This window comes from Oryctolagus cuniculus, chromosome 7 (genome assembly GCF_051225735.1).
Source record: "Oryctolagus cuniculus isolate XC-2025 breed Fujian yellow rabbit chromosome 7, ASM5122573v1, whole genome shotgun sequence".
NCBI lineage: Eukaryota > Metazoa > Chordata > Mammalia > Lagomorpha > Leporidae > Oryctolagus > Oryctolagus cuniculus.
In genome coordinates, this window is record NC_142873.1 from 95,583,149 (window position 1) to 95,596,576 (window position 13,428).

The 13,428-nt window shown below is 44.0% G+C and overlaps 1 protein-coding gene across 4 annotated transcripts in view; it reads right to left on the reverse strand.

Moving 5' to 3' along the window:
• The window catches only part of ST6GALNAC5 (ST6 N-acetylgalactosaminide alpha-2,6-sialyltransferase 5), a 205,187-nt gene extending 192,072 nt beyond the window's left edge, over positions 1–13,115 (reverse strand). For 3 of the 4 annotated variants that reach the window (XR_016210963.1, XM_002715552.6, XM_070078237.2), the window contains exons 1-2: positions 12,969–13,115; positions 11,928–12,155 (exon numbers count right to left, since the gene is read on the reverse strand). Coding sequence is in view for 2 of the 4 variants with exons in the window: in XM_002715552.6 (XP_002715598.1) it covers positions 11,928–12,155; positions 12,969–12,983 (243 nt within the window). In the remaining 2 variants the exon portion in view is untranslated. Of the gene's footprint in view, positions 1–11,834; positions 12,156–12,968 lie in introns of those variants that run through there. The other variant, XM_089300481.1, reaches the window with a different exon arrangement.
• Between the last annotated feature and the right edge of the window lie 313 nt (positions 13,116–13,428).

The window sequence follows — 13,428 nt, forward strand, 5'->3', positions numbered from 1 at the left end:
AACGGGTCAGAGGTCAAGATAGAGGGGGATGTATTGCCACAAGATAAATGTCTAGGAGCTTGTAAACAGCAGGGAAAGAAAGGAGTTCTTAAGCTCGTAGAGGGGTGTGTGTACCTCCAGGATTAGTAAGTGGAGAATTTAGCATAAATGTCAAGACATATTTCTTAATATTCCCACTCTAATTGGAAAGTATTTTAGTTTTAAGTGATTAGACAAGATAAGTCTTTATAATTAGGGACTAATGACAAGATGGCACCCTCCTTTTTACCACTGATCATATTGGTAAATCAATGTACACACAGATCCCACAAATCCAGCATATATGAATAAAACAGTGAAAAGAAGCCCATGAAAATATCATATATTCACATCATGACATGTATGAAAATATCTGTTAAAATTCATTAACATATCAGCAACAGTAATGATGTCTTGGTGGAAGATTTCTGACTGCCAGCCTCCATTTTTACCTTTTGTCATTTTGAGAAGACAATGAGTATTAAAACATTTACAGCTTTGAAGGGGGTAGTGCTTGTTTCTCAAGACTAGCATTCTGGCCCTCTCCTTCCTTATTCAACATACTACAGTGGGGATGGGATGAGTCAGAGGAGAAATTTCCCAGATAGAAGGAGTTCCATATTCTTATATCTGGTCTACAGGCACAGTTTGCAAGAGATTCTGCTGAGGTTTGGTGTTCACAGTTTGGTTCAAAACCTTTGGAGATGCACAAAGTAAGGTCTGATCCCATTCTATCTTTCCAAGCTTCCAAAGGTTCGGATGCTCTGTGAGCCCATTAAGAATAGTCCTTTTCTTGGCAGATCAGTCAATACCAAGATTTATGACTCCCTAGAGGACCCTAGTCAGTGATCGCAGAAGGGCACTATGGTGTTCATTCCAGAGTAAAGGAAGCCCCCTTACTATTCTTCCCCAGCCATCCTAGGCAGAAAAACTTACTTTTGATTGATTCCTTTGTCCACTGATTCTGTTATTGAACAGCTTATAAAATCATAATCAAATGTTGATGTCAAAATAACAGTGAACCCTTTTTAAACACCTCAGAGCCCATGACAAGCTACTCTTAACTGGCTTTCTAGAACCCAATCAACACTTCATGTGTAAATTACCAGTAGGAGTCTCTCTGGAAACAGGGAAGAAGCACTTTGCCTTGTTTCTCACTCCAGTACTTCCTCTTAGTCTTAGGTCTAATTATGCTATGTTAACCTGTTATGGTTTGACTGCCTCCAAAATTCAGGGAATGCCAATATGATAGGATGAAGAGGTGGAGCCTCCTAGAGATGATTAGCCCAGGAGGGCTCCTTGCTGGTGTGTGGGATGAGAAACCCTTAAAGAGGGGCTTGAGAGAGGGCACTTGTTCTTGCCATTCCACCATCTGCCACATGAGGACACATCCCCTCTGGAGGAGGCAGCTCTCAACAGACACCAAATGCTATGGCCTCCATCTTGCACTTCCTCCAGAACTGTGAGCAATAAATGTCTGTTCTTTGTAAAACACTCAATCTGTGGAATTTTGTTATAGCAGCACCAAATGGACCAAGACAACCCTTTACCTGCAGGCTCATTCAGGCTACACACCTTGATCTCCATGACATCTTTCTCTGACTTTTATTTCTAAACATTTGGGTTAAAAACTCATCACATTTCAAATTGAGTCCCAAACCAATTGAGTCCCAAACCACACTCAGTTGTAATAATGGACATAATTCTTGCAGGGATTAGTGATGGCAAGTACCAAGGTAGAGCTTCATTCATGGTGGCAGGGGCATTGCTGATCGGAAACACACACAGGTGCCCACAATCCCTTTCCCAAGTGCTAGAATAAAAGCAGCACATTATCACTTCCTGCGCTCTAACTGTTCCAAACCTGTACATGTGGAATAAAGATTAAACGAACCAGCTTTACGATTTTTCAGCACACAGTGGAAGCATATTCCATGTCAGCTAATGTGAGAAACGTGGATATATCCCTGACAGCAGCCTGGCAGGTGTGACATTGCCAAACAACTCCAAATATGGGCCCCATAAAGCTGGAGTTCATTCAGATGTACAGTATACGTTTTTGCTACCAATCAAAAGCTTTTGAATAAATTAGGATCCAGACTCCTTCTTGACAAATTTTACATTACTTTATGGCCAATTTCCTTCTGAGGCAAGTGAAATGGAAACTTTACTGTCCTTAGAAGTTGTTACCAAAGTTCAGTGATTTAAAAGAATGGTAATTGCTCTCTCTATAGTTACATGGGAAGTGAAAGGAGAGGAAGCTACTCTCTATCCCATACTTCTACTTGGTAAGAAGGATTATGCAACAGTCTCCCTTGACAAGGTTATTCAAGAATAAAATCTGCTCCCCACCCCGCCCCTACTAGAATCATTGCATGATAAAGTCTCTGCCAACACACTTACTCCACATCCCTCTGGCTCGGCTGCAGGTGGAGGGTTTAATTCCTGTTTCTGCCAGTACACATCATGGAGTCCCCACAACAGCTTGCTTCAGCCCTAATCATAATGGCACCATTTCTTGTTTTGCTCAAGTCAGTATGTGGTATTAAGATGCACAGCGAGGTTCAAAATTAGACAAACTTGAAGCGCCATCTGTGATCCTCCTCAGACTCCCTCCACCACTGATGGAGAGGCAATCTTGAACCTCAAACCTTCTGCTGTTGGAGAATTTCCATTTAGCAGACACAGTGGGATGAGCAATGGCAGAAACTTAGGGTGGGCAGAAACCTTAGGTGTCTTCATCTTTGGGACAGCATGTCATTCACTGAGACCACAGCAACGTTCTGCTGACTGGTCCCTCCGCAATAACCAAGGGCTAATACAACTGACCGCATCCCAAAGCCAGGGTTACCCTCTGAAACCCACAGCTGATGGAGTCACTCTGCTAATTTATCCTTAAAGCCACCTCCAGAGGTCTCAGGATAAGAGCCAATGTTGACAGCATATAAATATTTTTATTCAAATCTGCACTGTAATTTTAATGACTCTTTTTTTTCTGCCTCTCCTAAAAGAGGTAGGTTTTATGAAGTCAGAGATCACACCTTATTCATTGTTCATTGTCTCTTGGGTTCTGAACACAATGTCAGGAATATGGAAAGCACATAATTGCTACCTGATCATTGAGGGAATGAATGGAATATCATGTAACTCCCTCTTCTACAGACTAACTCAGGCCTACAAGTTTTGTGACTTGCTCAAGAACTCACATCAAGTAAAAGGCTTGGGTATGTCCCCTTGCCTTCCATGAAGCTATATGTTCTTCAAATATAGACCCTGGCACTATTATATACTAACATCTAGTCTCCCATTTTGGAATGGTCATCACATGTTGCTCTGTATTTAAATGAGAAGCAGAAAGTAAACATGTGTGACAGCCATATGCATGAAGTCCTTTTTCCTCTATTTATCATTTCTGGGCTTTTCTTGGTTACAATTAATAAGTCTACTGGCCAGATGTGTTCAAATATCCTCCTAGTATATGTAATTACAACAGGATTTTGTTTAACCCTGATCAAAGATTTACTGGGCTTCAATGTGTATGAGAAACAATTTTAGGTTCTGGAAATATCCAGATGGACAAATTATGTTCTTGGCCTCCAGAAGATAGTTTAGACATTGAGCATGAAGTTGAATAGTTGCAATATTATGTTATCAGAGGTATGTAAGATACAAAAAATAATTTAGCACTTCCCAAATATATATAATATTTCCTACACTGATTCTCATTTTCCCCTTCTGTCTAACACGTAGTAGGTCTCCAGCCAATATGTGATTGATAACTGATGCATGAATGGTATGAGAGAATGTCTGGTCTACTCTGCATGGCTGTTGCTTCTGGAAAAATTTTAGAGAGGAACTGCTTGAGCTGGGTCTTGATGAATTAGTTCTCCACCTGGCAGAGAAAGGGAGAAAGGATACTCTTTGCCAAAAGAAAAACAGAAAAGTAGACAATCAGCTGTGTTCTCAGGGTGTGTGGAGCCTGGGTTTAGGGGAGCTATGGGAGATAAGGTTGGGGATTTAGGCCACAATGACCCTGTATGACATTGTGAGTTTTACAAGTAGTCAGAGCTTGATCTTCTAGGCAAAGGAAACATACAAGGAACCTTTGCAGATCTGTAAGTTAGAAATTTTAACAATACATGTGGTTCAGCAGGTAGTGATGTCCCACATGTGCAATTAATTTCCAGAATATGCTTTCTTATAAAAAATTGTTTACCTCTGCATTTCAGTTTGCAGCATTGACTCAGATTCTGTGAGGTTCCCAGGAATTCCACAGACACCTCCGTAGCCATTAAGAGAGAACAGAATACAAGTATCCTTTTCATACTGAGCTACCGTAACTATCCAGGTTAACTTCCCTACCACAGGTGAAATGGTTTCTTATTTGTCTCAAGTAACTCTCCCCCAGAGCAAGCATTACCTCTGAGAATGTCGGGGGAGTCAGTGGTCTCTGCACGATGGCAGTTCTCCACGCAGTTACTTAACTGCGTCTCCTGATGATGATTTCTTCCCCACTGTGGAGAAGGTAATTCAGCTAAACGAGTGGTCTGTTTGTGTCATTTCCTGCAAATAATTAAACATGACCCTTTTTTGGGCTTGGTTTACTTTTTAAAGGCAAAATCAGATTGCTCCAATAGACTAGTACCAGGCATTTTATGCAGCATTCACAGTACCCATTGCAAGTCAGTCGTGGGTGCAAGGCTGTCTTTAACTATCCAGAGGCATATTCTTACATTCATTTCAGAATAATAAGATGTTTAAATATTTATTTCTTCCCAACAACTGGGTAGGCCTGGGCTCATCATTTTAATAAATTCTATCCAAATAATGTTGAGTCACTGCTTAGAAGATATTGGCACCGACTTTCCTTTATGGTAATGATGTTCATGTCAGAGACCCACATTTTATCCCCAGCTCTGCTGCTAACCTGCGACCTTGGGCAAATCACATGACTACTCATGAATTCCTTTTGATGATTTTTAAGTTTTCCTTCTAGCTCTAAAATTCTGAGTATGTTTGAAGAGATCTGATTAGTACAAGAAGGTAGAAATGAATTAGTTACAGAACTACAAATTGTAGCAGAAGAAATTGGTATTTATGATGTGAAGCTTTTTTCAGTAACTCCATATGGTCAAAAACTCTTGAGGTAGGCTTATTTTAGAAGAAATTTAAAATTCTTATGTAGATATACTCACTCATTCAAAATGTATTGAAGATGCATTATACGCCAAGGAGTATGTTAAAGGCTAGGAATACGAAGGCAAAAAGGGGAGGAAAAATTCATGACCTTCAAGAAGCGATCATTTAGTGAAGAAATCGGCCAATGCTAGATAAGAAATAACAATAAACAAGAATAGGTATTATCATGGGATCCTGGCTATGATGACCAAACATAAAGTTCAGGTCTAACAGGCCTACCAGTCAGGGAAGATTTACCTGATGTGATAAGCTGAGAATAAACATCCCTGTGATCTGTATTTGAAGATCATATTGAATACAGCATACAATAAAATATTTATTTGTCCTAGGTTCAGACTAAATAATTAGGAGCAAAAGAGCCTGTGAAGAAGACTCTGAGTAGATCTCATAAATGTCCCTACTCAAGTTTTTATCAATCATTTGATCATAAATTCACTGGTCACAGTGAATTCTTCTATTGGATCAATACTATTTACAAAATGATCATTCATGTCTTTCCATATTTAAAATCTTACATAGCTGCTTAAACAATATAATATGTGAGCAGGAGGTTTTGAGCAATGATTTGATGATTAATGATACATTTTAACTTTTTGAAGTCTTTCTTGCTTTGAATCTCACTTTATCCCAGTATTTGCAGAACAGGAATTATGCACTGCCACCTTATCCTAGAGGTTATAGAAATTCATCTCTATAACAGATGTCATGTTTCCAGGACAGAGCCGATTGCAGATATTCTGTTTTGTGGCCAGCACAATTATATTTGCATTCATCTTAGCCTGAGCTATGAGATTTAGGTTGGATAAAGTGATCACCATATGTTATAGTGACAGTGGAACCAGGTCAGCCCCCTTCAAGAATCCAGAAGAGTGTATGTCATGCCAAAGGAAAATTACAAAGAGGCTTAATATTTTTAATTTAAAATCAATCACTTTGAAGTTGCTTAGATATTCAAACTTTTTACTCATTATTCTTTGGATGCCACACACACATAAACACCTACATGAAGTTAATAAATAAGGGAATGTTGATTTGAAAGTTTCACAAATGTATAAGGTATTGATAGTATCTAACTTACTTTATAGATGGAGAAAGATCAGAGATATTACCTCCTTTTAGTGTTAGTACCTTCATTTATTGCTTCCTGGTTTCATATTATTATTCATTAGTTGCTTTATTAATTAACTTTCCTTGCTCCTTTGTCTTTTCTCTCCAGTTAGATCAAAGGTTCTTTGATGGTAAGGACTGCATTATTCCTCCAGAATGCCCCATTTTCAAACTACTAGGCCTCCAGTGAGCTTTTACTAAGGGTTACAATTAGTTTCAAAATGTAGACATAAATTAACTACATAATTATATAAAGTGATAACTAAAAAATTTCAAATGTTGATTTTTTTTTTTTTTTTTTTGACAGGCAGAGTGGATAGCGAGAGAAAGAGATACAGAGAGAAAGGTCTTCCTTTGCCATTGGTTCACCCTCCAATGGCCGCAGCGGCTGGCGCTGTGGCCTGCGTACCGCGCTGATCTGATGGCAGGAGCCAGGTACTTATCCTGGTCTCCCATGGGGTGCAGGGCCCAAGTACTTGGGCCATCCTCCACTGCACTCCCTAGCCACAGCAGAGAGCTGGCCTGGAAGAGGGGCAACCGGGACAGAATCTGGCGCCCTGACTGGGACTAGAACCCAGTGTGCCGGCGCCGCAAGGCGGAGGATTAGCCTAGTGAGCCGTGGTGCCGGCCTCAAATGTTGATTCTTAAACTTCAGTGCATATAAGAATTTTGAGAAGCTGCTGAAAGCTAGATTCTTAAATCTCATTCTCAAAGATTCTTATATTTTATATCATTTCCTCTTCTTCATCCCCAATACTACTACCTTTTTTGCAAAATAATTTTAGGAAAAATGAGACATACTAGGGACTTGGCACTGCAATGATGTTACTTATAGAGAAAGAACACAAAGGGAAGCAGCTCTGTTCTTCCCTGCTCCATTCCCAATTTCTTATTTGTTTCAGTAAATATTTATGGTGCATCTACCAGGTGACAGACAGTTTTCCAGATCCTGGAGTTCCAATGGTGATGTACAAACATTTTGCTGTCACAAGGCTTATATTCTCATTGTGGGGAGGATACTCAATGGAGAAGTAAACTTTGAGATGATTTCTGATACTGTTAAGTATTCTAAGGAAAATAAAGCAGACTAGTGTGATGAAGAGTGACTGTAGAGGAGGGAACTGTTTCAAAAGTGTGGTCCAGAAGGGGATGACATGTGACCTGAGAACCAAATGACCAGAAGACACCAACAGAACAAAAGACCTTGGGGAACAGCTTTCGAGGAAAAGGGAAGAGCAAGTGCAAAGGTCCTGAGGCAGAATGAGGATGAGAAAAAGTCAGCAAGCTTGGAATTCAGAGTGAGCCAATTTAAACTCTTCTATTAGGTACAGGAAGATGGAGGTATCTTGGGATTACCCTTGTGGGAATCCACAGCAATGTTCCTGGATGTCATAGAAATATGAACTCTTCTATTAGAAGCAAATATATTACAGCAACTCCTCTCCTTGGGGGAAATAGTTCATTTCATGATTCCTTTTGGTTGATATTTAGTAGTAGTAGGATTCATCATCATTAGCAAATTATATCTTGTGCTACCCAAGTACTGAAAAATAGATCACTTGAATTTCTTTGAGATCCAAATGATTTCTCATTTATTGGCTGACTCAAATACCATAAATAGGGTCTACTAAATGGTGTAAATGTGTATTTGAGAATTCATATACTTTTCTAAAGAAAAAATATGACTACTTTTAAAATAAGTTCTATGGTATATGTCTTTTTCTGGTTTGAGATGATTATTTAATTCTGGCATCATCGCTTGACATCTACCAAAGATTAACACTAATACTGCTACCATAAGTGGTTCTGATCTGTCTGAATAGCTGAGTACCTAAGGAAAGAAAGGCTCAAGGACAAACATATTATTGGTATGTGGTTAAATCCATCCCTGGGGACCACTTCTAAAGTGAAGAGATACCTGCTCAGCTACAGACCCCACTGACACTGCCCTTCCAGAAACTAATTCAGAAAAGACCAGTGCAGGTTGACAGTAGGCCCTCTGCAATAAGGGCCTGTCCACTGGAAGTGGGAATCAGCGCCCAGTCATAGGGTCTACCAGATGGCCAATGATTTTACCTACACAGGCAAATCTGGACTAGGAACTAAATCTGATTCCATGTCCCCTTCCATTCTGCTGCAAGACATGGAGCGTTCCTCTGATAGTTACATGATTTAATGTGTGTGAGTATGTACATGTGTTAGCTTGGTTAGACGCTATGCTGTAGTTCTGAATGCAGAAGTTTTCCACACCACGAAAATTGGCTACTTCACTTGTATCTGGCTAACCTGGTCAAAAATCAATGGCTTCCGGAAAAGGAGACCAGGGGAGTAATGGCAGAATCCAGGCACACTAGCTGCAGTGACAAATACCCAAGATGTCAATGAGTTGGTGGGACATTTGTGAGAAAATGTCTAGGGTAAGAGATTGGGAAATAAGGGAAAAGACTATTAAACAGAAAATGAAATGTTTTCATATCTCAAGCAACTCTGAGTAACCTTCATTTAGGCACACTGGAATTACAATTGCAGCTCACATTGTGAAAGAGGAAGTAGGGAATCTGACCGGGGAAAGTGATATTTTAAGCTTTAACACATACCGCTCATCACTGACTTGACTTGCAGCATATCTTTCAACAAAAGCGCACAGTGATTTAATCTCAACAATAATTCAGGCAGCAGCCATATGAGACAAGACTATCATTGCAGACAGGCTGTAATTTGTGAAATTCAGGTGCTGGGGATTAGGACCACCTGTTGAATTTAATCTTGGAGTTATAATGTTAATACCATCATGTAGCTGAACATAAACACTACATATTTATCAGTCTTTGGGACCTCCAGCTATGGTGATGTGAACATTTTCCAAAATAGTATCTATAACTCTCTCCAGGCTCAGTAAATCAACAACAAATAAAAAGTCTGCTGGAATTCTGATTCAATATGCAGCAGCATATGGCTTGGTGGACATCACATTCAACATATCCTATAATTTTTCTGAGACCTCATGTGAAAGTGAAAAAATATGCAATCTGAGTATCATTGGCACTAGAATGAGAATAGAAAAGCTTTCATGTCTTACCATGCCTGGCATCAACAGGAGGAAAATGTCTCCAGCAGCATAACAAATGATTTCAACCTCTGCTTAAGAAGACTATAAGAAAATCTCAAACAAAACCTAATGGACAGCAACTTTCAGAGAGGACCCAAACAACATTTTACAGATGTACCTTCGGAAGTGGAACTCTTCCCCAGGTCCAAGCAGCTAAATCGTAGTAGGAAAGGGGTTGAGTGAATGTACTCTGAGCACAGAAGTTTACATACAGTTCAGTGGGACATTTGTGATAATCGCTATGGAGAAGCCATGGTTTAATATTTGCTTTTGTTCCTTTGCTTACAGTGGTAGAGTAGTTTTGTTGACTCCTTTGGGTGTAGAATTTTGAGATACTGGCTTTCTATGAAGAATTTCATTGGGATTGATAATGGTCCAGAAGGACCCTTCTGCCAAGAATTCCAAGGGCTTTCACGCAATATTTGTCACTCACATAGCGTTTCAGTCTATAAAGCCCTTTTACTAGATTGTTTTGAATTTCATGTATAATTTCACATTAAAAGTATTATGAATCTCTTCCCCCAAGCAGCTCAGCAAGTGTACATGTTGATACCCCTATTAAGCAAAGTTTTTTTTTTTTTAATTTTTTGACAGGCAGAGTGGACAGTGAGAGAGAGAGACAGAGAGAAAGGTCTTCCTTTTGCCATTGGTTCACCCTCCAATGGCCGCCGCGGCTGGCGCGCTGCAGCCGGCACACCGCGCTGATCCGAAGGCAGCAGCCAGGTGCTTCTCCTGGTCTCCCATGGGGTGCAGGGCCCAAGTACTTGGGCCATCCTCCACTGCCTTCCCAGGCCACAGCAGAGAGCTGGCCTGGAAGAGGGGCAACCGGGACAGAATCTGGCGCCCTGTTCGGGACTAGAACCCGGTGTGCCAGCGCCACAAGGCGGAGGATTAGCATAGTGAGCCGCGGTGCCCGCTTATTAAGCAAAGTTTTACAAGTAAAATGGCTTCTTAAGTTAGTCATTTCCACAATAGCCATGGAGAGCTCCCAAGTTCAACATCTTCATCATACATTAGTTACACATAAACAGCACATCCATCCATGTCCCGAAGCTGATGTCTACACTTTCCTAGAACTTCAGCCCTTATGGGTTGCTTGCGCAGGCAGACACAAAGTACACAGTCAGTCAACAACTAGGACAGAAAACTGAAACTGGCATTGTGAAACAGCTGGTCCTCTGCTTTGGGGTTACAGCAGTCTATCACCCCCTCCCATTTCCACCCCCCCATCCCAATTCCTTCCTAATGAACTTACTCCCTCTCATCTGCTCCCCTGTGTTCTTTCAGAACAAGTTCCACCTTTTCCAAGAAACTTTCCTTGCTCCTTCCAGAAGACTAATCTTTCTTATCGCTGCACCCCTATAGTACTAAAAGCGTATACCCAGCATTTACTATGCATTTATATATCAGTGTACCCATCCATGTACATCCCACGTTAGTTGCTTGTTTCTCAGGCATTGAAAGGTCCCTAAAGGCTAGCTCCTGCCTTAATTCTTTTGTACCCTCCAAATCCTTAGCATTATGCATTGCTCCAGTGAGTGACAACGTTTGATTGTCACTTTAAAAAAAGTTTGCTTTTTTTTGATGCCCACTAACAGTGATCTTTATGCACAAAGGAAGCAGCTGCTAAATATTACTTTGGTTCACAGTGATAGAATTTAGTAAAATAGCAAGTGGAATAACTGGGGGATTCCAGGACATCCTCTAGCTGTAGAGCAGATACAGAGTGGAATGGTGTTTTAATAAAAACATATTAGCAGCTTCAGATAATGAGGAATACATTTAAACTGAATTAAAATATCTTCAGGATCAGAAAACTTGATTAGGATTCTCCCAGAGGTTTCACACACTGAAACCAGAGATTTATTATTCCAGCGAAAGAAGGCTCAATTTTAAAAAATTCATCTTATTAATTATTAGCCAAGCCATGAAGCCGCTTCCCGAAAGGCAGAGGAAAACAGGCTTTCAAGCCAGTGCAAGCTGTGTTTGTGCCTCAAGCCTTCTGCGGCCGCCTGGGCACCGCTCCCTGGGCCTGAGAAGGCGAGATCAGAGGAGCACCTGCGGTCCTCAGCGGCGGCCGGCCGCCGGCGCCTCTCGCGGTGGGAGTCCCGCTCGGGGTGGAGCCCCTGCCATCCCGGCTTCCTCAGACCAGGGCATGACTTGGTTGCCAGACCCGGAGCTTTCGCAACCGGACATACTCTGGCAGCTGCAATGCTGAGGATCAAGGGGTTCTAGATTCAGGGTTGGTTCCCTTAGAGGAATTGGGTTTGGGATGCGCGCATCTCACGCCTATTCCTTGGAAAACTTTACACCTTTCTCCAAATAGGAATCCAAAGCAGGTCGGAACTAGCCCACCCACCCCGAGGGTCCACTCCCACTCCAGCCTCCGCGGGGCACCTACTCACTGCGCCTCCCAGCCCCGGGAAAGGGTAGAGGCTCAGGCGCGCGGGATCCCCAGGCTGAGTGGCGCGCGGGCTGGTGGGCGAGCCGTCACCTTGTGGTCCGCCACGCCGAGGTATCCATCCAGTGTTCGCGGTCCCGCGGGGGCCCCGGCGCCCGGCTGGGGGCTGCTCTCGGCCGCCGGTTGCGCGCTGCCGGTCTCAGGCGGCTGCTGCTGCTGCTGCTGCGGGGGCCGCTCCTTCAGGCCGCCAAGGCTGCTGTACACGAGCAACAAGCTGGTGCACATGGTGGTGAGCGCTAAACACACTGCCAGACCATGGCGCTGCGGGCGGGCGGGAGAGAGCAGAAGAGAGCTGCTGAGCGTTCGCCCGGAGGAGAGCGCCCGCCGGGGGGACCCCGGCGCGCCGCTCAGACTACCCGGAGGTCCGGGTCCTGGGTGCCCGGGGCCCCCTCTTCCGCGCTCAGCCGCGGGGCAGAGGAGGTGCTGTCCCCGCGCTCGGAACGGGATGCTCCCGGCGCGTCTCTGCTCCTGGCCGCCGCCGCGCCCAGATCTCTCGGTAGAGGGCAGGTGGTGCGCGGCGCCGGGCTGCGGGAGGGAGGGCGCGCCGGAGGCCAGGGCAGGGGTGGGCTCGCACTTTGGGAAAGGAGGCCCTGTACCCCAGCCTAGCTGCTGGCATCTTTAGCCTTGGCATCCCCTCTTTGCTGGACCCCCAATAGCTCTACCACGGCGAGCCTTTTCAAGTTTTCCACCTGGCAAGGAAACCAAGAAAGTCTGCAAAGGTACCCCTTACCCTCCCCTCTTAGTTTTTGCCAGGCTGTTGCTTTGGGGCATCTCTCGTACCCGCGGCGTCCTGCAGCTCCTCCACCACTCCTGCTGCTTTGAGGCCGCCCTTCGGACCTCTCGCGGGAGAGCCAGGAGCCCAGGCAACCCGAGTTCCCATCCCGGCTCTGGGATTCCCAGCCAGGCGCGGCCGCGGATCGGGAGGCGACGCGGAGCAGGTGGAAAGTTGTCCCTTTGTACCGGTCGACCTGGCGGCGCAGGGTTGGGCTCCCCCAAGGCTCCCCGGAGCTTCCCAGGGACGTTGAGCCCGTGGATCCCCGCCTCTGGTCAGTGGAGTTGCCACAACTGACTCACCATCAGGGTCTTCATTTTGGGCACCTATTTTGTGCGGAATCCTCAGGCACGCGCGTCCGGGGCCACTTTTTCTTGGAGGGTTTCCATGGTGGGTGATGGGGCGGAGGTGGCTCCGATTCTCGCCCGCGGCCGGCCGCTGCTGAGCGGGCGCGGGAGCGGCGGGACCCGGGAAGCGCCGCTGTTGCAGAGATTAGAGACAGAATTAAAACTGAACCGGACCCTCGTAGTCTCTCCGTGATCTACACAACTGCCGCCTGACGCCGCCTGCTGGGTCCTAAAGACCTCTGCATCCCCCCTCCCTGCCCCCCAAATAATAATCCGTTCAGCAGACTGAATTTCTGGGGCGAGAGAGTTAACTGTGCCAGTGTAGCCACTTCTTGGTCCGAGGGCTTATTTATCTTTTATGAAGTCATCAAGTGAAAAAAGGACGGAGGACCTGGCTGCATTCTGAACATGATAG